Below are 26,887 nucleotides of genomic sequence, written 5' to 3' on the forward strand. Positions count from 1 at the left end.
GAACGTGTCTTATGATGAAAAAAAAAAAAAAAAAAAAAAACAGTATGGGCTGTTGATCCTAAACAGGTAATCTAATACTCCAGAGAACTGAAAAACAGCCAAACACAATCCAAAGTGTTGTGTGGAATGAATGTAAAGAAATGAGGAAAGTGGAAAATATCTTCAGAAGCCAAGGCTTCTGCCAAGGTCTAATCAACAAGACACTATTATCTATGAAAGACTTCGTGCCCATGATCAAGTTTCTTTCATGGGGTAAATATTCACTACTCCACTCATTCAAAAATGCCCATGTAGGAGCATCATGCAAAATTGCCCATGATAGAATACACATTTTTTATACAAAAAAAGCCCATAATAGAGCACAAATATTAAAGATAACTGAGTTACAAAAACTGTTCAAGCTACAGCATGGCATGCATCAACTTAGCTCAATAAATGCTGGCTTGACAACCCCACAGTTCAACTGTTGATTTTCAACGAGGCCCGATTCGTTTCACCCATAACAGGGCTTCATCAGGAACCACTCAGTTGGATCATACTGACAGGGGTATCGGTCTCAAGCTGACTAAACTTCTCTTACATTTATTGAGCTAAGTTGATGCATGCCATGCTGTAGCTTGAACATTTTTTGTAACTCAGTTATCTTTAATATTTGTGCTCTATTATGGGCTTTTTTTTGTATAAAAAAAATTTGTGTTCTATCATGGGCAATTTTGCATGATGCTCCTACATGGGCATTTTTGAATGAGTGGAGTAGGGAATATTTACCCCATGAAAGAAACTTGATCACGGGCACAAAGTCTTTTATAGACAATAGTGTCTTGTTGATTAGACCTTGGCAGAAGCCTTGGTTTCTGAAGGTATTTCCACTTTCCTCATTTCTTTACATTCATTCCACACAACACTTTGGATTGTGTTTGGCTGTTTTTCAGTTCTCTGGAGTATTAGATTACCTGTTTAGGATCAACAGCCCATACTGTTTTTTTTTCATCATAAAGAGCCAAGCCCTTATCAAATCCATGCTGTAGAAAATCCAACAACTCTGGCAATGAGCCTTAAGGAGGGATGTGTTGATCAGCGCACCAGGCCTCAAAGATCCGCCAAACTCTAACATAATTCAGAGAAGTCGAACGACGATGAGAACGAAGCATAGTGGAAATGACTTTCGAAGAGTAACCCCTCTTCATTAATCGCGTCCTCTCAAAAGCCAGGCCATAAGACAAAAAAAAAAAAAAAAAAAAAAAAAAATCGAGCCAGATCTGAAGAATCGGCCCCTGAACGAGCAGGCTGGGGTGATCCGGCAGCCGGAGAGGAGGAGCAGCTAGAATACGCAAAAGATCTGCGTACCACGGTCTGCGAGGCCAATCTGGAGCTACCAGTATCACCCTTCCCACGTGTGCCTCGATGCGCTGAATAAGTCTGCCCAGGAGAGACCAAGGAGAAAACGCATATAGAAGACCCGGAGACCAAGGCTGAAGAAGAGCATCCACCCCGTCCACTCAAGGATCTTTCCTGCGACAAAAAATGACTTACCTTGGTGTTGACATGAGTGGCTAAGAGATCCATGACTGGCCACCCCCACTGATCTATTATCACCTGAAAGGCCTGTGATCTGAGAGCCCACTCCCGGGGTTGGGGAGATGCCGACTGAGAAAATCTGCTTGCACGTTTTCCGATCCTGCCACATGCAACGCCGAGAGAGCGACCAAATGAGTCTCCGGCCCATGACATGAGACTCGATGTCTCCAGATGTAATAACCAACTCCTTGTTCCTCCCTGCCAGTTGACATATGCCACCGCTGTCGCATTGTCGGAAAGAATGCAAACCGACGTGCCTTCTATTAGAGATGAGAATGCCTCCAGAGCTAGTCTTACCACCCTGGTTTCCAGGAGGTTGATCGACAAGACCGTTTCCGGAGGAGACCATAGACCTTGAGCAAACCGCCCCAGGCAATGAGCACCCCAGCCCTTGAGACTGGCATCCATAGTTATTACTGTCCAGCTTGGCAGGTCCAACGGCATGCCTTTGATAGATTGGACGCCCTCAACCACCAAAACAAGCTGCTGCGCTCCAGCATCCAGAGAGGCAACCTCACATGCAAAGAATCAGTCTGAGGAGACCACATGGACAGGAGAGACGCTTGAAGACACCTCATGCGCGCCCTGGCCCAAGGCACCGCCTCTATTGTCACTGTCATGGAGCCCAATACCTGCAAATAATCCCAAGCACAAGGGACCTGATTGCGCAACAAGGCCTGAATCTGAGACTGGATCCTGAGAATCCTCGCCGGAGGAAGAAATATGCGACCCCGCGCCATGTCGAACAAAACCCCCAAGTACTCCAGGGTTTGAGACGGCACTAACAGACTCTTGGCTGAACTGACCTCCCATCCAAGGGACTGCAGGAACTGCACTACTCGATTCATGACTTGAAGACTCTCCTGGTATGACTTCGCACGAATCAACCAGTCGTCCAGATATGGGTGAACTAAAATACCTTCCTTTCTGAGGACCGCTGCGACCACCACCATGACCTTGGTGAACGTCCATGGAGCCGTGGCTAAACCGAAGGGAAGCGCCTGAAACTGAAAATGCTGACCCAGGAACGGAAAACAGAGGAATCACTGATGCCCCTGTCGAATCAGAATATGCAGGTAGGCCTCCGTCAAATCCAGAGCTGTCAGAAACTCTCCCGTGTGGATTGCCACTATCACCGAGCGGCAGAGTTTCCATCTGAAAACTGGGAACCTTGAGCGCCTGTGACTGCCTTGAGATCTAAAATCGGCCGAAATTAAACCTTCTTTCTTTGGAACTACAACATAAATGGAATAACGGCCTAATCTGACTGCTGACGGAGGAACTGGACAAACAGCCTGCAGCTGAAATCTTAACAGAGTGTCCTGAACCGTTCCTGCCTTTAGATGAGATCGGCAGGGAGACTGTAGAAAGGCATCGGAGAGAGGCCGAGCAAATTCTAAAGCGCACCCTTCTCGAATAACCTCTAAGACCCACTGGTCTGAGGTAATTTGGGCCCACCTCTGAAAGAACAAAGCTAAACGAGCTCCCACCGGAATCAGAGGAGAGGCCCTCGCACCTTCATTGGGCTGGACGGGATGTGGATTGAAAAGAAGAGCCGGAGTCTCTACCTCCTTGACGGAACCCGCGAAAGGACTGGTTCCTCTGGATGAAACGAGACCGCTGCGGCTGAACACTTCTGACTTACTGAAAACGACAGAAATCCTGTCCTCGCCCATGGCTAAAACCAGAAAAGCGCTGAGTAGCTCTAGGACAATCTTCTGGTTGATGAGGAACCTTGGTGTCACCCAAACTATGGACCAATTTGTCTAACTCGGGCCTAAACAAAAAGGAACCTCGAAAAGGGACCCTACTTAGACTTAGAAGCCGCATCCGCCGATCAACCTCTCAGCCACAGAGAACGACGAGCTGCTACTGAGAGGGCCATGGATTTTGATGACGCCCTTAATAAGTCATACAAAGCATCTGCTAAAAAGGCAGAACCCGTCTCAATCTTGGCCACCTCTGTGTCAACTGAAGCCAAATCATCAGAAGACCTGTCCAAAACTCGTTCGGCCCACCAAAAGCATGCTCTAGCTACCAAAGACCCACAAATAGCCAACAGCACTGCCAAAGAGGAGACGTCAAAACAACTTTTCAAGAGGGCCTCCACCCTACAATCCTGAATGTCCCGAAGAGCCGTACCACCATCTACTGGAACTGTATTGCACTTAGTGACTGCAGACACTACGGCATCCACCGCAGGTACCTTCAGAAGAGATTTATCTACATCTGGAAGTGGATAAAGGCGCACCATGGATCTTGCTTGCCTAAAGGGAGAATCCGGGAAATCCCACTGAGCCTGGATGATATCCCTAATGTCCTGGTGCATAGGAAAAGTTTTCCCAGGATGCCTAATTCTCTTATCAACTTTGCACACCTCAGGAACTGCGGACTGATTCTGGACCGGTCCAGAGGGACGCTAAGGAAGCCTCCCATTTGCACCAACCTAGTAAGGAACCAGTGCCATTCCTAAATCACTTTGCCACCATGAAAGGCCAAGCCCTTCTGACCTTTCACGCCAGTGTCCCCATGTGAGCTTTAGGCTAAAATCAAATCCAGTCCCCTACTCCAAAGAAGATCTGTGTAGCTTGTCCTCTGGCAGGTGCTGAAATGGGCCCCCCAACCCAACTAACTGGTGGCCTGGGTCACCAATTCACAATGCACAAATCGGGAAGGGCACCCCCAGGCTCAGGGTCCAGGAAGCAACCACCAACACATACTCCATCTGGCAGCCAGCGTCCAAGGTAGCCGGATGCTGTAGTCCTGGGAAACTGGAGACCAGCAGCTGAGCAGGAATGTCTGAATTGGACACATATGAGCTCTCGCCTACAGCACCTCTTCCATCATGGACGCCAGAACATGGGCATAATCCCAGGCCTGAAGACAAGAGCAGCAAACGAATCTGATGAACCAATTTCGTGCGCTGCCCCTCCATCAGAAAAACCTGGGTCCACTGCGTATAAAACAAAATATCCAGGTACTCCAGCCTCTGCAAAGGAACCAGCCTGCTCGTCTAGAAATTGATCACTGAACCCAAGAACTGGAGAAGCTGAACAACCGTGGAGGTTACCACCACAGTCTTGATAATGCCAGGATGATCCAGTCGTACAGGTAGAGGTGAACTCTTACCCCATGCCACCCCAGAAAGGCCGCCACCACAGCATGACAGCAACAAAATTCTATGCTGCTTATCCTGGAATAAAGCAGCGGATGTGCCCAAGTCCATCTTAATAATGAACTTTTCTTTTAGGAAATTATTCAAACCTAAGCTAACTTCTTTTATCACATTTTCTGACAACGAATTCCAGAAAGATTAATTACATGTTGAGTAAAGATATTTTCTCCAATTTGTTTTAAATTTATTAGCTAGTAGCTTCATTGCTTGCCCCCTTGATTTCTTCAACCTGTAAGTCTACAAAGACTCTGTATCTTAATCTTGTATTATGGATAGAAGATGTTACATTTGTAAATTAAAACAAAAAAAAACTCCTTGGACATACTTAGCATTCATTTGCCTCTCTGTGGCTTCTGTGACATACGCTGGAAGGTTCTTCATATTAATTTGAATGCTCATTTTCTTCAAAAATAAAAACAAGAAGGATGGAAAGTTAGTGGAACATTGTATATTTACTTTTTCTCTCTCACATTTATGAAAAGAATGCCATGGGAGAACTCTAAAAGGTCAATATCTTACATTGTAGGTACCTTTTCTACTGGAATCTCTGCTGGCCTATTTCTGTACTAAACCCGATTCAAGGTTGTTTACCTCAGACACAAAAGGAGAGAAAACCTTATACCATTCCATTAAGGCCCCAACTAATGTGAAGAAAAGCATTGTGTCAACCACCCAATCAACCTCCAAACATAAAAAAGTAGGGGGGCACAGACTATCCACACTGATGAGCAGAATGTGGTTTCTGCAACGGATTTATTTATTGCATTTGTACCCCACATTATCCCACCTTTTTGCAGGCTCAATGTGGCTTACAGAGTAAGGTTATGATAAAGTCAGTACATGATTTAAAGTCAGTTGATCATAAGCTGAGGTGAAAGAGGAATTTAGATGGGCGAATGTTGGATCGGTTGTGTGAGAAGTGTTTTAGGAGTGCTTGGGTGGTTTGGGGATGATTTGTATCATTGAGGGTGACTTTTGTAAGCTTTGTTAAAGAGGTGAGTTTTCAGAGCTTTGCAGAAGCTGGTTAGATTGTTCATGGTTTTCAGGGCCTTGGGTAACACATTCCAAGACTATGTGCTTTTGTATGCAAAGGTCGTAGCATAAGCCTGTTTGTATTTCACTCCTTTGCAGGTGGGGAAATTCAGATTGAGGAATTTGCGGGCCGATCTTTTGGCGTGTCTTATCTTCTGCCTTGAACCCCAAAGTTTCAGAAGCTAAACACAGCTTTTCTGTTCGCCGTTTGTGCCCTTTATCTCAGGCATCCTGCAGCAAACATGTGAGGAGAAGGGGAGGAAAGTAATTGTTTTCATCTTTATAAATGCTTAATTGCTCCAGCATCACAAACTCTCCACCCCTTCAACAAGCAACACATAGTAAGATACTAAAAGATGGCAGTTAAAGACCTGGACTGTCCATCCAGTCTGCCCAACAGTCACAATCATTATCATGATTAAACCAGCAATGAATGTGATATAAAATACATAGTAACATAGTAGATAACCGCAGAGAAAGACCAGTATGGTCCATCCAGTCTGCCCAACAAGATAAACTCATATGTGCTACTTTTTGTGTATACCTGACCTTGATTTGTATCTGCCATTTTCAGGGCACAGACCGTAGAGGTCTTGCCCAGCACTAGCCCCGCCTCCAACCACCGGCTCTGCCACCCAATCTCCTCTAAGCTTCTGAGGATCCCTTCCTTCTGAACAGGATTCTTTTATGTTTATCCCACACATTTTTTAATTCAGTTACCGTTTTCATCTCCACCACCTCCCGCGGGAGGGCATTCCAAGTATCCATCACTTTCTCCATGAAAAAATACTTCCTGACATTTTTCTTGAGTCTGCCCCCCTTCAATCTCATTTCATGTCCTCTAGTTCAAACGCCTTGCCATCTATAGAAAAGGTTTGTTTGCGGATTAATACCCTTCAAATATTTGAACGTCTGTATCATATTACCCCTGTTTCTCCTTTCCTCCAGGGTATACATGTTCAGGTCAGCAAGTCTCTCCTCATACATCTTGTAATGCAAATCCCATACCATTCTTGTAGCTTTTCTTTGCACCGCTTCAATTCTTTTTACATCCTTAGCAAGATACGGCCTCCAAAACTGAACACAATACTCCAGGTGGGGCCTCACCAACGACTTATACAGGGGCACCAACACCCCCTTTCTTCTGCTGGTCACACCTCTCTCTATACAGCCTAGCAACCTTCTAGCTACGGTCATTACTTGATCATATACTTGATTCATTGTCTCTTTGGCATTTCTGGGACATCCGCTCAGCCTTGTCCTTAGTTTCCAAATACTGAAGTTGCCGTCAAAGCCCACCCCAACTTATTCAAATCAGTCTTGTCAATTTCGGGACACAGACCATAAACAAGTCTGCCTAGCACCGTCCTCAAGTTCTATATTACTAGAATTTTCATCAAAGCCCTCTCCAGCCCATCCTAAACCAAACTGCCATATACAGGACTCAGACTGTACAAGTCTAACCAGCATCGGCCTTAGTTCTTCATAGCCAGAGTGGTCATCTAAAAAGTGCCACTCGACATGACAACACATGCAACCATTTAAGTTTTAGAAACATGGTGGCAGATTAGGGTCAAATGGCCCATCCAGTCTGCCCATCCTCAGTAACCACTAACTTCTCTTTTCCCTAAGAGATCCCACATGGCTGTTATATGCTCTCAAATTCAGACACAGTCCTCGTCTCCAGTTTCTGATAGTTAGTTCTTTGTGGTATGTTGTGGTGTTTTTTTTGTTTTTATTTTAATTGTCCAGTGATATCGAATAGCAATTTGCTGAAAAAGTGGGCTTTCAGGTGTTGAGTTAGGCAATCAGTCATGTGCTTTAAGACTCAGTCGTGTATTCAATGTCTTAGGGAGACATATGTGAAGTTGGTTGAGTATGCAGATTTGCATTTTATGCCTTGACATTTTGGGCAGTGTAGGGTGAGAGGCTCAAGGCTTTTATTGTGCTGCATTTAGGCAGGTCTATTAGGTTAGTCATGTATTCAGGTGAAAGGGCAAAAAGTATTCTGTAGGTTAGCATGCAGATCTTAAAGAATATATGTGCTATGATGGATAGCCAGTGAAGTTTTTGGAATAGTGGTTTTGTGCTTTCGACTCTATTTGTTCAAAATTTTAGTCTAGCAGCTACATTTTGTACTGCTTGCAGTTTCTTTAGTAGTGGTTCCCTGCATAAATACTGTTGAAGTAGTCTGCATGGACTAGGACCATGGATTGGACCAAGGTGCAGAATACATCTCTCGGGAAGTATTTTTTTTTTTTAGTGTACTTCAGTTTCCACATGGCTTGGAACATTTTCTTCATTGTTGAGATTTGATTGTTGAATAATAGGTTTATTTGTTATATTTATATCCCACATTTCGCCACCTATTTGTAGGCTCAATGTGGCTTACATAGTACCGGAGAGGCGTTAAAGACTCCTGTGTAAACAAATACAAAATGATGTTGTGGTAAGATAAAGTTCATGTGGCACAGCCATATTAGGGAATCGTACAACGGAAGAGTTATGTCCATTACGTTCTTTAGTTTTGTCGTGTTGCAGAGATCAGGCATTTATGTTGGATCGGTAGGGTATGCCTTTTTAAACAGGTTAGTTTTTAGTGTTTTCCAGACGTTTAGGTGGTCGTTCGTAGTTTAAGGCTTTTGGTAATGCGTTCCACAGTTGTGTGCTTATGTAGGAAAAACTGGACGCGCAAGTTGATTTGTATTTGAGTCCTTTGCAGCTTGGGTAGTGCAGATTTAGGTACGTTCGTGTTGATTCGGATGTGTTTCTAGTTGGTAGGTCGATTAAGTCTGTCATGTATCCCGGAGCTACACCATAGATAATTTTGTAAACCAGAGTGCAGATTGTCAAATATTTGGCAGAACGTACCCCTGGCATCGATGTTTGTGAAGGCAATTTAACTACCTCACTAGTTACCCCCACCCCATCTCTAGGTCATTTATAAATATGTTAAAAAGCAGCGGTCCCAGCACAGATCCCTGGTGAACCCCACTAACTACCCTTCTCCATTGCGAATACTGCCCATTTAATCCTATTCTCTGTTTTCTCTCTCAACCAGTTTTTAATCTACAATAGGACATTACCTCCTACCCCATGACTCTCCAATTTCCAGTTTCGGAGCCACAGTGAACAACGAGCGGACACCACCAACGCAACTTGCTTTGCAGAAGCCCAAAACAGGTCATAAAGACCGTCTGCTAGTTAGGCCTGACCCACCTCCAAGGCAGGCAAGTCCATGGACTCCAGAGGTCCCCAGACACCAAGGCATCTGCCGCCCACTGGATAAGTTGGGCATATCCTGGCCACATAAGAGCCAGAAACTGACCAGAAGGCAGAGGGTAGCCACCTCAAAGGCCATCTTCAGAACAGTTTCGATCTTCTGATCCTACATGTCTGAGGGTCATACCCCCTGGACATGAACCTTAGTCTTCTTGGGGACTGCCGTAACCAAGGAGTAAACCACAGGCAGATTAAGCTTGTCCAGATCCTCTGGAAGGAGAGGCGAGCCATCGTCAGAGCCACTTTTAAGCCCCGAATCCAGAGTAGTCCACTGGGCCGAAATAAGCTCCTGCATGGCCTCATGTACATGAAAGGCCTTTGGAGGTCTTTTAGTCCCTGACATGATGGAAGAGGATGTGGGAGAAGGCTGTGCCGACGGGAAGAAATATTCAGGACCTCCATAAAATGAGTATCAACACGGTAAGCTGCCCCTTCTGTAAAAAGCAAGCCAGAGGGATAATCTCCCTCGTCCAAAGCTCACCCTCCACCAGGGATTCCTCAGGATCCAAGCAACCAGACATGAGAGGAAACCTGCCCGAAGGTGTCTCAGACACCACAAAGTCCACGTCCCAGTCAATAGGCTGGGAAGTCCTGGGCCTCTTTAAGAAAAGGACATCACCCTGAGATGGAAGCACAACCGCCTCCTGAGACTGAAAAGGCCCAGCATCCAAAGACGACTCAACTGACTGAGTCCTCTTAAGCAAAAATGCCTGATGTGTAAGTAGGACAAATTCTGGGAAGACTGGGAACACCCCTAAAAGCTACGTGGTGCCAGAGAGAGCAACAGCAGGACCAAGTCAGACGAGTAAAGCCCCCAACTCCAATCCAGCAGCCAGGCACTAAGGAGAAACATGTGCACATGAATCCAAGATGGCCAACCCAGCTGAAGCAATTTGAGAAATCGTGCAGGAAACCCTATGTGGCTCCCAATCTAGCCGTGATTTGCGACTCCATCCCAGTCCTGGCGTTCGCTGCATTTCCCCATCAGGACTAGACTGCCGACATGGTAGAGGAACACACACAGATGCTGCCCTGAGGGAATTTTGTGCATCTTGCAAGCCAAGCAGCGTTTGACTGCTTACAAGGATGCTGTCATCAAAGGCACAGGAAAACCCATGGTACTCAGCCCCAGAGGACCCCTCTTCAACAGCAGCCACAAAGAATACAGAGCGTAAAAAAAAAAAAAAAGGAGAAACTGCACCACCAGATTGCCAAAGCACCCCAAAAACAGGAGATGTGGGAAAGCATGTCTTCCACTTGCTAGAGATAGAGAATACTGAGTGGTTTCACTGTGCACTGGCTCGTAGAAAGCACCGATCTCCACCTGCTGGCAGATGGGCTTAACCCTGGATGATCTGTGCTACGCTAAGGAAGGAGACATTATATGCATCTCATAAGCAAAAACATTGTGGATACCCTAAAAAAAAAAAACCTGACTGACCGGGGTACCCCAGGACAGATTTGGGAATCACTGACCCAGCTGCTTAAAGCCATACCCTATTCAACTCCCAAGCCTCCTCCAACAGCTTTAAGCCTGGTACTATCTCCAACCTATTCAACAATTGTGAGATTAAGACACTGCTAAACACACACAAACACACAAAAAAATGTAAACATTTTAGCCGGTCTAGCAAAACAACCAGGTTGAAAAGTTTCTGGCTCATATTTGAGGAGCCAGACAGATTAAGCATTTTCTCTATAGACAAAAATTGTTTTGTTAGCTCAATGCAACAGGAGTTACAAGCTAAGGGGCGGATGCAGAAAGCCACAGAGCCGAAAACCAATGGCTAAGTAGTGATTATACCTTGACATTAATGATCAAATATTTCACAGCAATGTAGCAAACCGAGATGCAAATTCAACATGCACAGAACTTGCAGATGGACCAGAGAAAGCTTGCCTGACACATGCCGAAGATTCTGCGGTAAAGGAGCTTTTACTGTGAGCACATCTGATGAAAACCAAAATGCCAGCACATATTTGAGCATGAACTGGAATGTTGTGCTACATAACTATTAGCCTCACAAAACTTTGTTGAGCACAACATTTTTGCAAGGCTGATATTAATGCAGAGAACAACATTCTAAGTCATGTGCAGATGTATTACCACAAGAGCAAGTGTGCTAGCACACAAGCATATTTATTTATTTATAGCATTTGTATCCCACATTTTCCCACCAATATGCAGGCTCAATGTGGCATAGTGCAGTTACCTCTGATTCTGTATTTTTAGGTTGCAGAAAGAGAAAAATTAGGCATTTAAGGCTCAAGAACTGGCATTAAATCTTGTTACCGCCACCTCTCAAAGGAAAATTTACAATTTTAAATCTAATCCAAAGACTTAATTCATCAGATCTAAACAATAAATGCTGTATGTAAAGGATTTGAGCATAGGCAGTTTATTTTCCCCTAGGTGTAGCCATTAAATCTTGTCAACTAACCCTTCTGCACATTTTCTCACATTGGGGTCAATGCAGTAAGACACACGGGAGAGCCATGTGTGGCTTTTACCACCACAATATGCAGAAAGTTAGTTCTATGCATGCAGAACTTGCACGCAGCTTCTTCTGTGCATGTTTGAAGAAAACCAAATTGCCAGCACACATCTGCTGCTGCTGCCATTCTGCACATAAATATTAGCCTTGCAAATATTTTATGTACATCAGCAGATGTGCATGTGTCTGGACAAAAAAAAGTGTCTGTATACATTACGATGTTGTTATCTCTTGTCTGTGTTTTAAAGTTGCAGATACTGTTCTGGCTAGAAAAGGGCATTTTAAACTGCAAAACGGTCTGAAGTCCTTTCAGCCAACCTTTTTACACTGCCGTGGGTCTGGGAAAAAAAATTCTCACGTTGCGAGCACGTCAAGACGCCAATTTCTTTGCATTGTAGTAGAATTCTTAATAACCACATTACCATGGTGCTCAAGCCATGATATCTGTGCGGTTAAGGTCGATGTACCTTTCTGCATTAACCTCGTTCTGCATGCACTGATTTCCCCAGTTTAGCACTCCATAAGAACATAAGTATTGCTATACTGGTACAGACTGAAGGTCCATTAAGCCCAGTAGTCCTGTTTCCAACAGTGGCCAATCCAGGTCACAAATTCCTGGCAAGATCCCAGAATAGTAAAAGACTTTACGCTGCTTATCGGGTAAAACATGGATCCTGTGGACCCCGCTGATCCAATTCGCACAGCCTTAATTTTTGTGGTACCAAAATCTTCAAGGGTTCCTACACACACTTATATTCCACCTACTCCTCCATAAACAGTTTAGTCCTTCATTATGATATAGCACTTATTTGCCTCAGCGGTGCACATAGCCAACCTTCGCTTAATGTTGGAAACGTCTGCACCAAATTCTTCATAGGCTTTTGAATATCATAATATTTAAAATTAAGTTTTTATCTTTGCAGGGGTAATCCCGTGAGTAAACATTGCAAGGCTGGCACTGGAAGCAGCATAAGGGGAAGTCCTTGACAAAGCCATGCTGGCGAAACATGCATGTCGGACGTGTTAGAACCCCTGGTCTGATTACCGACTATTGAGTTAAGTACCTTAAGCTAAAAAAATAAATAAGATAAAAACTTGATTTTAAATATTATGATATTCAAAAGCCTATGAAGAATTTGGTGCAGACGTTTCCAACATTAAGGGAAGGTTGGTTATGTGCACTGCTGAGGCAAATAAGCGATATATCATAATGAAGGACTAAACTGTTTAAGGAGAAGTAGGTGGAATATAAGTGTGTTTAAGAACCCTTGAAGATTTTGGTACTGGATGCGATAGGGTCCCTAGAAGACGAAATCACGAGTCTGCTGAATACCTGGGTTTAATTTTTGTGGTGTCAGCCGTTCTTCATGTCTGAGGGTGCGCCTGTCAAAGAATGACAGCACAGCAGTCCTCCTAGCTTAACCTAGAAAGCAGCAGTGGATTCCTTTTAATCTAGTGTGCTCCCCCGTGTCTATCGCAGCAAACCCCTTTCTGCAATAAAACAGCCAGTAAGGACCTAGTCCAAGCATCAGCCTCTGTTTGGACCCGAGGCAACGAACAGTGAAGAACTTGCCCCAAATCACAACAAACAGCGACCGGATTTGAAACCTGACCTCCCCGCACAATACTCCACTCATTCGGTAACTCCTACACTTATTTATTTATTTTATTTATTGCATTTGTATCTCACATTTTCCCACCTCTTTGCAGGCTCAATGTGGTTTGCATTACATCATGAATAGTGGAAATATATAAGAAGATAGACATTTAATACTGCATAAGGATCTTGGTTAACATGATAATGAGAAAGCAAGGTAGTAGAATAACAAGCAAATATCGTAAGGCATTACTGGATATATGTGTAGGAGTTCACATTTGTTGATTTTGGTTGTATGCAGCTAGTTCTTGCCAAAACATTTCACAAGACCCCACAGTCATTCACAAGGGAAAAATATTCAACATAAAGGACTATTTTACATGCTCATCTTCCAATGTGGTATATATCATTCAGTGTAAAAAATGTAACTAAGGATGCTATATTGGAGAAACAGGCCAGATGCTTAAGACAAGATTCAATCTGCACAGACATCACATGAAAATAGCTGGTGCCAGTCAAGCCCCCACCCCTGTGGGCCAACACTTCACCAGACCAGAACACTGCACCAGTGATTTCACAGTAAGAATACTGAAAGGTAATTTTAAAACAATACAGGAACTTAAGACCTTTGAAATAAGAATGAGTGAATATTTTGACACCCAACAAACAGGACTTAATAAGGATCTGGGTTTTCTAACTCATTATAAAACATAAAGCTGTATTTCTCTGTTGATCACCCTCCCCTCACCTATCCACACCTATCCTGTTAGAATATCAATGATATGCTTTGATGTCCCCATGCATGCCCCCACCCTCCCACTCTGTCAGACTGTCAAAGTAATGCTTTGATGTTTCTCTTATATATACTATCTGCTACCACATTTGCTTATTTCCGATCTGACGAAGAAGGGCAACCTTCGAAAGCTAATCAAGAAATGTATTAAGTTATGTCCAATAAAAAAGGTATCATCTTATTTTCTTTTCCATGTTTTATTTTGTTTGATTTCTATTGATAACCTATAAGAGTGGACTAACACGGCTACCACACCTCTCTAATTAGGACAGAGAAACAGGACAAATAAGGGATAAGGACAAAGGGTAGCAAGATTCCGGAATCCCAAAGAGTAGCAAGATTCCGGAATCCCAAAGACTACTACTACTACTTATCATTTCTATAGTGCTACTAGACTTACGCAGCGCTGTACACTTGAACATGAAGAGACAGTCCCTGCTCGACAGAGCTTACAATCTAATTAGGACAGAAGGGCAACCTTGGAAAGCTAATCAAGAAATGTATTAAGTTATGTCCAATAAAAAGGGTATCATCTTATTTTCTTTTCCATGTTTTATTTTGTTTGATTTCTACTGATAACCTTAAGAGTGGACTAACACGGCTACCACACCTCTCTAATTAGGACAGAGAAACAGGGCAAATAAGGGATAAGGACAAAGGGTAGCAAGATTCCGGAATCCCAAAGAGTAGCAAGCTTCTGTGCAGAGTCCCAAAGAGTAGCAAGATTCCGGAACACAAATAATAGCAAGATTCCGGAATCCCAAAGACTACTACTACTACTTATCATTTCTATAGTGCTACTAGACTTACGCAGCGCTGTACACTTGAACATGAAGAGACAGTCCCTGCTCGACAGAGCTTACAATCTAATTAGGACAGAAGGGCAACCTTCGAAAGCTAATCAAGAAATGTATTAAGTTATGTCCAATAAAAAGGGTATCATCTTATTTTCTTTTCCATGTTTTATTTTGTTTGATTTCTATTGATAACCTTAAGAGTGGACTAACACGGCTACCACACCTCTCTAATTAGGACAGAGAAACAGGACAAATAAGGGATAAGGACAAAGGGTAGCAGGATTCCGGAATCCCAAAGATTGCTCAGGAGTAAAAGCAATCAGCCCTCCAAATCACAGGGACCCCAGGCAGCGCCTTACCTGGTAGTAGGAGCCACAGGTGCACGGGCTGGAAAGCACAAAGGACGCGCCACCAGCTCACAGTCTGGTCTCCGACCTGCTCACCAAACCCTTCACACAAGATACGAGAGCAAAAAAAAAAACACACACATTCAACAGCGGCGGGAACCACCTTCCTGAGCGGCGGCAGTAAAAGCAGCAGGGCCAACTCCCCTACTGTTAAACGTCCATTAAATACCTAAACACACATAAACACAATAACAACGAGGGCGCCCAAATGTAAATATGGCGCCATTTCCCGTCTCCCAGCCCAGACGGAGCAACGCCGGCCAATCGCACGCCATTCCGCCCACGTTTCCACCTATCAGGAGCCACTTACGCGAGCACGCGTCGCTGCTTACCCCCACAGTTTAAATAGCTTCCATAACGGTCGCAGGACAGTCAGGAAAGGAGGGAGGCCGGGGTTGGCAAACATTTGACGGGCTGATTGCTGCGCAAGCGCAGAGAAAGGTCCAAAGAAGGAAGTGTTGCCCAGCAACCGATCAGACGCAGGGAACAGATCGTGGAGAAACTAACAAATTAAAATAACTGAAATAGGAAAGCAATAAATTATAGGAAGTGTAGTCGGACACCTATTACTTTTCCTGAAATGAAAAAGCTGTTCTTTTAAATGTGTTGATTGCAAAATGTTACTGATGTGCACTACATGTTGTCTTGCTAAACAACAGGAGACATAGGGTTGGTCCTACTACTACTCATCATTTCTATAGTCCTACTAGACGTACGCAGCGCTGTACACTTGACCATGAAGAGACAGTCCCTGCTCTACAGAGATTACAATCTAATTAGGACAGACAAACAGGACAAACAAGAGATAAGGGAATATTAAAGTGAGGATGAGAAAATAAGGGTTCTGAATAAGTGAATAAGGGTTAGCAGTTAAAAGCAGCATAAAAAGGTGGGCTTTTAGCTTAGATTTGAAGACGGTCAGAGATGGAGCTTGACGTACTGGCTCAGGAAGTCTATTCCAGGCATATGGGGCAGCAAGATAAAAGGAACGGAGTCTGGAGTTAGCAGTGGAGGAGAAGGGTGCAGATCAGGGGCGTAGCCAGACACCCAATTTTGGGTGGGCCTGGGCCCAAGATGGGTGGGCAGAAGAACCTCGCCCCGACCCACAGGTGATTTGGTCTCTCCTCTCACCTGCATGCCATATGGTATCTCAAACATCCCCCCTCTCCCGTATACCTTTTAAAAAAACAGATTTTCACCAGCAGTGAGCAGCAACTAATACACACTGCTTATGTTGGCCCCACACCCTTCCCTCTGATGCAACTTCTTGTTTCCGCCTAGGCAGAAATACATCAGAGGGAAGGCTGCGGGGCCGGTGCGAGCAGTATGTATGTCACTGCTGACTGCAGGTGAAGATCTGCTACTTACAAGGTATGCAGGAGGGACACTTGTTGGGAGTTTTCGGATGGTGGGGCTTGGGGATCCCTGCCAGCCACATCATAGGTATGCTGCTACTGGGTGGGCCTGAACCCAAAGTGGGTGGGCCTGGGCCCACCCAAGCCCACCCTTGGCTACGCCACTGGTGCAGATAAGAGAGATTTACCCAGTGAACCGAGTTCCCGGGGAGGAATGTAGGGAGATACCACTGTATGGGACAATTTTTATGAATTTTATGACCAAGAATAAAACATTAGCACATGATGGGGGAGGGGGAACAAAGGAAAAAGAATGTGGTTCCTTCACCTACTACTACTACTAATCATTTCTATAGCGCTACTAGATGTACGCAGCACTGTACACTTGAACATGAAGAGACAGTCCCTGCTCGACAGAGCTTACACCTGCACATTTATTAAGGGCTCACATATTTATTTATTGAGATTTTGCTCACACCTTTTTCAGTAGTAGCTCAAGTTGAGTTACCACTGGGTATTTCTCTGTCCCAGGAGGGCTCACAATCTAATTTTGTACCTAAGGCAATGGAGGGTTAAGTGACTTGCCCAATATCACAAGGAACAGAAGTGGGATTTTAACCTGCCTCCTCTGGATGGCAAGACCAGTGCTCTAACCACATGGCTACTCTTCCACTCACATATAACTTCTAAGTTTCAATTTATTTATTTGTTGCATTTATGCCCCGCTCTTTCCCGCTCTATAGCAGGTTCAGTGCGGCTTAAAAATTATGGGTTACAGAGTATCACAGAAATAACACAGTTGAAGGATAGAAGGGTTATGGTGTGGTTATATAGTGTAGGACAAGAGGAAGAGATGTGGAGGGGGGATTGAGGTATAGGTACTATTAGTGGTGTGGATTAGGTTCGTAAATTAAGTCGGGTCGTTTGGATAGGCTTGTTTGAAGAGGTAGGTTTTCAGCAGCTTTCGGAAGGGTAGATGCTCGTTGGTTGTTCGGATGGATCTTGGTATGGCATTCCAGAGTTGGCTACCTATAACGGAGAAGTTGGATGCGTAGTAGGTTTTATATTTGAGACCTTTGCAAGTCGGAAGGTGAAGGTTGAGATATGTTCGAGAAGATTTGGACCCATTCCTGGCTGGAAGGTCAATCAGATTGGTCATGTAACTTGGAGATTCTCCGTGGATTATCTTGTGGATCAGTGTGTGGACTTTGAAGTTTATTCGTTCTTTGATGGGGAGCCAGTGGAGTTTTTCACAGAGTGGTGTTGTGCTTTCACATCGTGATTTACCAAAAATGAGTCTGGCTGCCGTGTTTTGGGCGGTTTGGAGTTTTTTCAGGATTTGGGCTTTACATCCAGTGAAGATGCTGTTGCAGTAGTATGCTTTGGAAGAAAGAACAAAAATACACCATAAAGAAAAGGGTTTATCACTTTTACAATACTTATAAATGGAAAAGGACCAAGTGCTAAGCAAACAACCTCCTCCCAAAATCTGTAGGTAAAGACCAGTTTAACAAGGCAACTGCTGTAATGGATATATGTGGCAATTTTATAAACTGGCATCTAAATGTATATCCAGCAGAAATCCACCAAGTCGGAGAACTCTGAAATCCCACGGGATATAGTAACAAGAGAAGTGGGATATTTTCACTTGGTTCTTCAGCCATGTGATTAGAGGACACACAGATCTTCTATAATTTAACTGAGGTCTTTCCCTTATATTTTTTACATTGAATATGTACGGCATTGGAGATTTAGTCGCCCAGTTGTCATCAACAGTCTCCTGAGGCAGGCCATAGGCTGAAACACAGTACTGTGTTGAGTCTTTTATCAATAAATCTTCCTTGAATATCAAGGTTGTCCTTCACGTTTCTGGAGTCTGAGGTCAATTTCCCACTTGTCTTGTTCTGTTACCTACTACTACTACTACTTAACATTTCTAGAGCGCTGCTAGGGTTACGCAGCGCTGTACAAAGTAAACAAAGAAGGACGGTCCTTGCTCAAAGGAGCTTACAATCTAAAGAACGAAATGTCAAGTTGGGGCAGTCTAGCTTTCCTGGGTAGAGGTGTAGAGGTTAGTCGCCGAAAGCGACATTGAAGAGGTGGGCTTTAAGCAGAGATTTGAAGATGGGCAGGGAGGGGGCCTGGCGTATGGGCTCAGGGGGTTTGTTCCACGCGTGGGGTGAGGCGAGGCAGAAAGGGCGGAGCCTGGAGTTGGCGGTGGTGGAGAAGGGTACTGAAAGGAGGGATTTGTCTTGAGAGTGGAGGTTACAGGTAGAAACGTAAGGGGAGATGAGGGTTGAGAGGTAAGGAGGGGCTGCAGATCGAGTACATTTGTAGGTTAGTAGGAGAAGCTTGAATTGAATGCGGTACCTGATCGGAAGCCAATGAAGTGACTTGAGGAGAGGGGTGATATGAGTGTATCGGTTCAGGTGGAATATAAGATGTGCAGCTGAGTTCTGAACGGACTGAAGGGGGGATAGGTGGCTAAGTGGGAGACCAGTGAGGAGTAGGTTGCAGTAGTCAAGGCGAGAGGTAACGAGAGAGTGGATGAGAGTACGGGTGGTGTGCTCAGAGAGGAAAGGGCGGATTTTGCTAATGTTATAGAGGAAGAAGCGACAGGTCTTGGCTATCTGCTGGATATGCGCAGAGAAGGAGAGGGAGGAGTCGAAGATGACACCGAGGTTGCGGGCAGATGAGACGGGGATGATGAGGGTGTTATCAACCGAAATAGAGAGTGGAGGTAGAGGAGAAGTGGGTTTGGGTGGGAAGACAAGAAGTTCAGTCTTGGCCATGTTCAGTTTCAGGTGGCGGTTGGACATCCAGGCAGCAATGTCAGATAAGCAGGCCGATACTTTGGCCTGGGTTTCCGCAGTGATGTCAGGTGTGGAGAGATAAAGCTGGGTGTCGTCAGCATAAAGATGATACTGGAAGCTATGAGACGAGATCAGGGAGCCCAGGGAAGAGGTGTAGATAGAGAAAAGAAGGGGTCCAAGGACAGAACCCTGAGGGACTCTGACAGAGAACAGTATAGGGGTGGAGGAAGAACCATGAGAATGTACTCTGAAGGTACGATGGGATAGATAAGAGGAGAACCAGGAGAGGACAGAGCCCTGGAACCCAAAAGAGGACAGTGTGTCAAGAAGTAAGTTGTGATTGACAGTGTCAAAAGCGGCGGATAGGTCAAGGAGAATGAAATACCTAAATGTATATGCCACTTACATCTGTCAAAAGCACCATTAATTGACAGGCACAGTGGTGTAGCTAGGACTGAATGGGCCCTGGGCAGAAAAATTGAGATGGGCCTCTTATAACACCATTGCTCCCAAGGTAGTGGGGACCAAGAAGCAGAATTGTCGGTGAACATTTTGCCAGCCTTTTGTGCCCAAAAGGAGCCCAACAGTTACAAAATACCAAAAATATTTAAATTAATAATATTAATAATACAATTATAATAATAAAAATATATCCCCGTTTGCTAATCCACAAGGCAACACTGACACAGCATTACCGCACCACCAGCGCAGCTTAGTAAACAGGGCCAGTCTTGTTCCATTCCAGACCAGCATGATGAGTCATTATTATTATTATTAGCATTTGTATAGCGCTACCAGACGCACGCAGCGCTGAATACCTGATACAAAGAGACAGTCCCTGCTCAAAAGAGCTTACAACCTAAATAATACAGACAGACAAGACCATTATGGGTGAGGGAAGTAATGGGTGAGAAGAAAGGAAGGGACAAGGGGAGGGCAATTGAGTAGTGGCTAGGAGCTAAAAAGCAGTGGTGAAAAGGTGGGTTTTCAGCATAGATTTGAAAACAGGTAGAGATGGGAGCTAAACAAATAGGTCCAGGAAGTCTATTCCAGGCATCATCAGCTGATGACATCACCCACCTCACCTCATATTGGTTAAAGTTAAAGTCTGCCTGTTGCAGAGGTTGCAATAAAAGTTAATTTTGTTATTAAATCCTTTGGAGTGCCGTGTGGTTTCCGAAGAGTTGAGTGAAACCTAGAACTGGAAAAGTGTCTCCCAAACCCCCGGATCGCTATTCCAGACCACTGACCCACTCCCAAGCTCGACTGCATGTGTGCTGGAATTGATGAGTGAGGGGAGACTGGCCCTGAATGTGAAACTGAACGGAGATCTGTTTTATGGCCTGGGGCTGGAGCTAGCGCACAGTCACATATGCATAAATACTTGGGGGGGGGGGGGGGGAGTAGTTTACTAAAGCTTAGCTTGAGTTATCTGCAGCAGGTCCCATAGGAATAAAATGGGCCCTACTGCAGATAACTCAAGTTTTAGTAAACAGGGGGGGGGGGGGGGGGGGGGTTGGAATATTAACAAATATAATTCACATCCGCAAGTGAGAAAGCCAAATAACATGCTAATTAAAGCACTTTATTTTAATTTCCAATATTTTAATAATATACCCAGTTTCATTATTAAAGAATACGCTTACTGTATTGTTTGCAATTATTTCCTGAGTTAAGAACACATTCAACTTGCCATGCTGAAGTCAGAATACAGACAAAAAGAAAACAGCACCACGGGCCTTTAAAAATGGAACACAGTTCTTTAATGAATGAGCCTTGACAAAAAGACCCGACACGGGCCGTGTTTCGGTGACTAGCACCTGCATCAGGGGTCACAGTGATGACGTGGAAAACTTGGGGAATAACTCGAATATATTCCTCTACAATATATTATTCCTTACCCCACGTCTCATATAGTAAAAGCTACAAAGCACCAAGGCACTTTCACTTTCTGTATCCGTGTCGGGTCTTTTTGTCAAGGCTCATTCATTAAAGAACTGTGTTCCATTTTTAAAGGCCCGTGGTGCTGTTTTTTTTTGTTTGGACTTTAGTTTGTACTTCGTTCCCTCTCTTTTGTTATATCGAAGTCAGAATGCAGCCCATCATCCAGTCTTTTGACAGTAGCCAATCCTGATAACTAAGAATTACCCAGCAGATCCTACGGTCCATTCCCCGCAATACATTTATTTCATCTACAAATTTATATCCCACTCCATCCACAGTCCTGGGCGGGTTACAAAAAACATTGGGGCCCTTTTACAAAGTGGCAGCTTACCGCACGCTATCCCAGAACTACCGCCAGCCCCCAGCGGTTGTTCCGGCTCCAGCATGTGCCATTTCTGGCGCGCTGAAAAAACAATTTATGGTGTGGTGCTAACCCAGTGGTAATCGGACATCGTGCACTGCCGGGTTACCTTGGGAGCCCTTACCGCCACCTCAGTGGATGGCGGTAAGTGCTCCCCGCCGCATAGGCACGCTGTAAGAGTTAGCTTACCGCATGGCCTATTTGTTTTTTTTTGGGGGGGGGGGGGGAATTTTAACCGCTGCAGTAAAAAGGGCTTTGGTGTACAGGAAAAATAGCCTCCACCACTACCACTGGGCTCTTTTTCCCATAGCTTAATAAAAGGACCCCATTATATTTAAGAATTCACATACAGTAAAAACATGATATAAAAACCTAAAATCTAAAGTAACATGCTAGTCTGAGAAAACACAGCAGTTAATGGATCTCATGGCCATAGGCTTCTAAAAATTACCATGTTTTAAGCTCTTAAACTGAATAAAAGAAGTGATAGTACAAAAGAATGCAGGCACATCATTCCATAATTTCGGTAGTTTTCCCAAATCTACTTAACTAATCAACATTTTAATAGACCTAAAGATCAACGAACAAGTAGCAGGTGCATATCACTACAATTTATTTGTTGACCTTTACTTCTCTATGTCACAGTGCACCAACTTGACAACCACGTTACCTCAATTCATCAATGTATCACTTAACAAGATTAAAAGCTCTGAACAACTAACATAAGGCCCCTTTTATTTATTTTTATTTATTGCATTTGTATCCCACATTCCCCCACCTATTTGCAGGCTCAATGTGGCTTACATAGATTTGTAAACATTGTTCATTGCAGGATATCAGATACAGTTAGTAGTGTGTAGCGATTCGGAAGGGAAGAAAGAAGAAGGGCAAGAGTGATTAGGGTAGTTATAGAAGGTAGGCGTTCATAATTGAGTGGGTTGGTGGGGTGACTTAGTGAGGCTGTAGGTTCTCATTGTAGGCCTTGTTGAAGAAGAATGTCTTCCGAGATTTTTGAAAGATAGTTGTTTCGTTGATTGCTTTCAAGTCTGTTGGTAATGCATTCCATAACTGCGTGCTCACATAAGAGAAGGTAGAGGCATGCATCAGCTTGTATTTAAGTCCTATGCACGCCCAACACGTCAATTCGTGTGGCCCGTGCGGTAATTTCATTTTTGATGCACGTCCACTACGTGCGCTGGAAAATATTGTTTGTTTTTCCTGGCATGTGGCAGAAACCGGGCGGTAATCGTCATTCTACGTGCGTAGACTATTACTACGCGAGACCTTACTGCTAAGTCAGTGGGTGCCCAAAACACGCGTCTGCACTACCGCAGACCATTTTTCAGTGCTCCTTTGAAAAAGAGCCCCTGGATCAATGAGAAATGGGCAGTTTCTGCATAAAAAGCTTTTTTGTGTCGTTTGCTATCCAGATATAAATGAAGAAAAGTCATAAATGTGAAAATTACATATATAAAAATATTATTAATGATGATTAGCGACTGATTACACTTTGAAGATTTAGAGTTCCTGGAACAAGAATATTTTATTCTGTTTTAACCCCCCCCCCCACCCCTTTTACAAAGCCACGCTTGCGGCTGCCGGTGCGGTAATGCAGACACAGCCCATTCATAGTCAATGGGCTGTATTAGCATTGCTGCACCGCTTTGTAAAAGGGGGCGTTAGCGATTTCCAATTTTATTTCATGATATATATGTACATATGAGAAGCTTTCAAATGAATGAAAAAGGTGCCAAATTAAAAAAAAAGATCCACCCATAGGCAGTCATAAACGTTTGCTGTTGTTTTTATATAGAAATATCTTTATTGTCAGCATAAGCAAAAATAAAGGCATATAGGGCCAGATTCTATATATGGCACCTAGACTTGCGTGTCGAAATCCAGGTGCATTCTAAAACTACAAGCATAACTTAATTGACTCAACAAGCCAATCAGAGTTTTTAACAGCACTTAACAAGCAATAATGAACACTAATTGGCAATAATTGCAAGTTATGCGTACAACTTGGTAAGCGCATTCTATAATGAACTGCACCTAAATGTTGAAGTGCACACTGCGCAGTTCAAAATAAATGCGTGCAGTTGAAAATGTTTGTATTTATAGGCATTCCAAAATTTACGTTCGTAGTTATACAATACGGTCCAGTCCACCTAAATCTATACGCCGAGATTTATGCCAGGTGTTTGTTGGTGTAAAAGGGTGCGCAGACTTAGGCGTGATGATATCGACTAAGGATATTCTATATACCATGTGTAAATCTTATACAATACGCTTAGGTGAAAGTGCGAGGATTTTTAGGCGTCATATACTACTACTACTTAACATTTCTAGAGCGCTACTAGGGTTACGCAGCGCTGTACAATTTAACAAAGAGAGACAGTCCCTGCTCAAAGAGCTTACAATCTAATAGACAAGTGAACGGTCGGTCCGATCGGGGCAGTCAAATATATAGAATCTGGCCCATAGCGCAGCACTGAAAACCACAATACAGCATTGCAAATAACAAAGCAAGCTCTGGAACACTGACAAATACATTTTGATTATAACGCCCTCTTTCACGGACCCCTTGAAAACTCCCCATCTCCTCCTAACATAAAGAATGCAAAACCAAGGAGGTATGATGTAACTTTGTAAGTCTAAGGCCCCGATGATCAAAGGTAAAAGCGAGTACTAAAGCTACTACTAGTTCTGGACTAGCACCCGCATTTTCCAGTGCACATATTATCAGAGAGGTCTGGGGTGGCAAACAGCACCCGCGCCAGGGCATGCAGCAGAGCTCATTTAAATTATATTTAAATGAGCTCTGCGGTATTCCGTCCGTATGATCAGAGCATAGTGCTCTGATCATAAGAGTGGAATAATGCATTAACCCAATGCTGGTGTTAGGTTAAAACTTCTCTTTTCCTTCCCCCCCCCCCCCCAAGCCAGGCAGCCTGGGCTGTCACTGTCAGTCCTGGGGGTCCAGTGCACCTCCGCATGCAAGGGACTGGAGGTCCGGTGGACCTCCAGCCCACCCCAAACAAGTTTCCCTGATGACCCAGTGGCCTTCTACCCTCCCCCCCCATGGACAGGGGGAGGGGGGCCGGAGGTCCAGAGGACCCATAGCCCCCACAATCCCTGACACCAAACAACTGACTCTGGTGTTCCAATGGGCAACTCTACCCCCATCCACAACCCGCCCTGGTGGCCTAGTGTCTCCCAAGTCCTCGTACCTTAAGAAGGGAGGAGGGAGTAGCATCCTGCCCTGCCCAGTGTCAATTACCACCAGGTAACCCCTTACTGAAATATTTTAAAAATATTTTTGCAAGTGCCAGAAATGGTGTGCACTGGCGGTGGAACGAATGTACACAGAGGAAGTATTGATTTCATCGGTTTGAGTAGTAATTGGTTTCTAAATTGTAAATCATTGTGTAATTTGGAGGGGCTAGTTATAGGGACTCCCTGTATTAATACAAAGATGTTTTCACCTAGTAAAGAGACATCACATTATGAGAATCAGGTGCTTAAAAATAAGATTTACTATTTATTAGGGCTGCACTTTGCTTAAAATTTTTAATGATTAATCGCATGATTAAAGTTTATTTATCTTTATTTCCCGCTGCGGCTCCTTGTGACTCTGGGAAAATCACTTAAATCTCCATTGCCCCAGGCACAAAATAAGTACTTGTATATAATATGTAAACTGCTTTGATTGTAACCGCAGAAAGGCAGTATATCTAACAGTAACATAGTAAATGACAGCAGATAAAGACCTGTATGGCCCATCCAGTCTGCCCAAGAAGATAAACTCATTTTACATGGTATGTGATACTTTATATGTATACCTGAGTTTGATTTGTCCTTGCCATTCTCAGGGCACAGACTGTAGAAGTCTGCCCAGTACAGTTCTTGTACTAAAAGTTCTGAAGCTAATGTTGAAGCCCCTTAAAATTTACACTCAAGCCCATTCATAACTATTCAGTCACAATCAGGGCGTAGACCATAGAAGTCTGCCCAGCACCGGTTTTGCTTCCCAATTACAAGTGTCGCCACCCAATCTCCGCTAAGATTCCATGGATCCATTCCTTCTAAACAGGATTCCTTTTTCAAAATTTAAGCCACATTGAATTGGGATAATGTAGGATATATGTAGGATATATATGTAAATGTAAAAAAAAACCTTTATCCTCCATCTTTGAAGACACTGCCTATCCAGCTGGATAGTGATGGCACAAGGAAATCAAGTTTGGTCCAGTGAAGATTAACTCAAAATACCCTGTTCCTTAGCTGGGCAACCATACCATGCCTCTGTGGTTATGCTCCACTCATAAGTTTTTTTGTTTTTTTTATTTTTTTTGTTACATTTGTACCCCGCGCTTTCCCACTCATGGCAGGCTCAATGTGGCTTACATGGGGCAATGGAGGGTTAAGTGACTTGCCCAGAGTCACAAGGAGCTGCCTGTGCCGGGAATCGAACTCAGACCAAAGTCCACCACCCTAACCACTAGGCCACTCCTCCACTGGCTTTTTTGAAAGGATTATGGATGCACGACTAGGAACAAAAACATATACTTATTTATTCAATATCACAATTCCTCATGTACAGCCACAAAATTACCTTTTAGGGTGGATAGTGTGCACTATGAGCTCCTTTTATTAATCGACCAGATAGAAGAGATAAGAGTTTTCAGTGTTGGCACAGTATAAGTCATCATAAGAACAAAATTTAAGAAAACCAAAGGACTGCATTAGGGGCTTATAGCTCCGCCCTTTCTGCCTCGCCTCACCCCATGCTTGGAATAAACTCCCTGAGCCCATTCGCCAGGCCCCCTCCCTGCCCATCTTCAAAGCCTTGCTCAAAGCCCACCTCTTCAATGTCGCCTTTGGCACCTAACCACTACACCTCTATTCAGGAAATCTTGAGTGCCCCAACTTGACACTTCATCCTTTAGATTGTAAGCTCCTTCGAGCAGGGACTGTCCTTCTTTGTTAAACTGTACAGCGCTGCGAAACCCTAGTAGCGCTCTAGAAATGTTAAGTAGTAGTATGCCCATTTAGTTATGTGTAAACAAAAGAGATATGCATGAAACAAAACTAACATGTTCAAAACAGAATCCATTTGTGTATCTAAAATGTAAACTTCTACAAAACAGATGTGATTCCATGTGCCCCAATGAAAGGAGAGTTTAATTTTTACTTCCATTACTTTATTTTCCTTCTGGATAACAACAATAGGTAAGAAAAACTCCATCAGGAAACAG

The 26,887-nt window shown here is 43.9% G+C and overlaps 1 protein-coding gene across 2 annotated transcripts in view; it reads right to left on the reverse strand.

Moving 5' to 3' along the window:
• Window positions 1-15,418, reverse strand: part of STIL (STIL centriolar assembly protein) — a 114,182-nt gene extending 98,764 nt beyond the window's left edge. For both annotated transcript variants that reach the window (XM_030206557.1, XM_030206556.1), the window contains exons 1-2: window positions 15,109-15,418; window positions 5,079-5,155 (exon numbers count right to left, since the gene is read on the reverse strand). In XM_030206557.1, the coding sequence (XP_030062417.1) occupies window positions 5,079-5,085 (7 nt within the window). In that variant the 5' untranslated portion in view covers window positions 5,086-5,155; window positions 15,109-15,418. The remainder of the gene's footprint in view (window positions 1-5,078; window positions 5,156-15,108) is intronic.
• Between the last annotated feature and the right edge of the window lie 11,469 nt (window positions 15,419-26,887).

The sequence above is a fragment of the Microcaecilia unicolor genome, chromosome 6, assembly GCF_901765095.1.
Source record: "Microcaecilia unicolor chromosome 6, aMicUni1.1, whole genome shotgun sequence".
Lineage (NCBI taxonomy): Eukaryota > Metazoa > Chordata > Amphibia > Gymnophiona > Siphonopidae > Microcaecilia > Microcaecilia unicolor.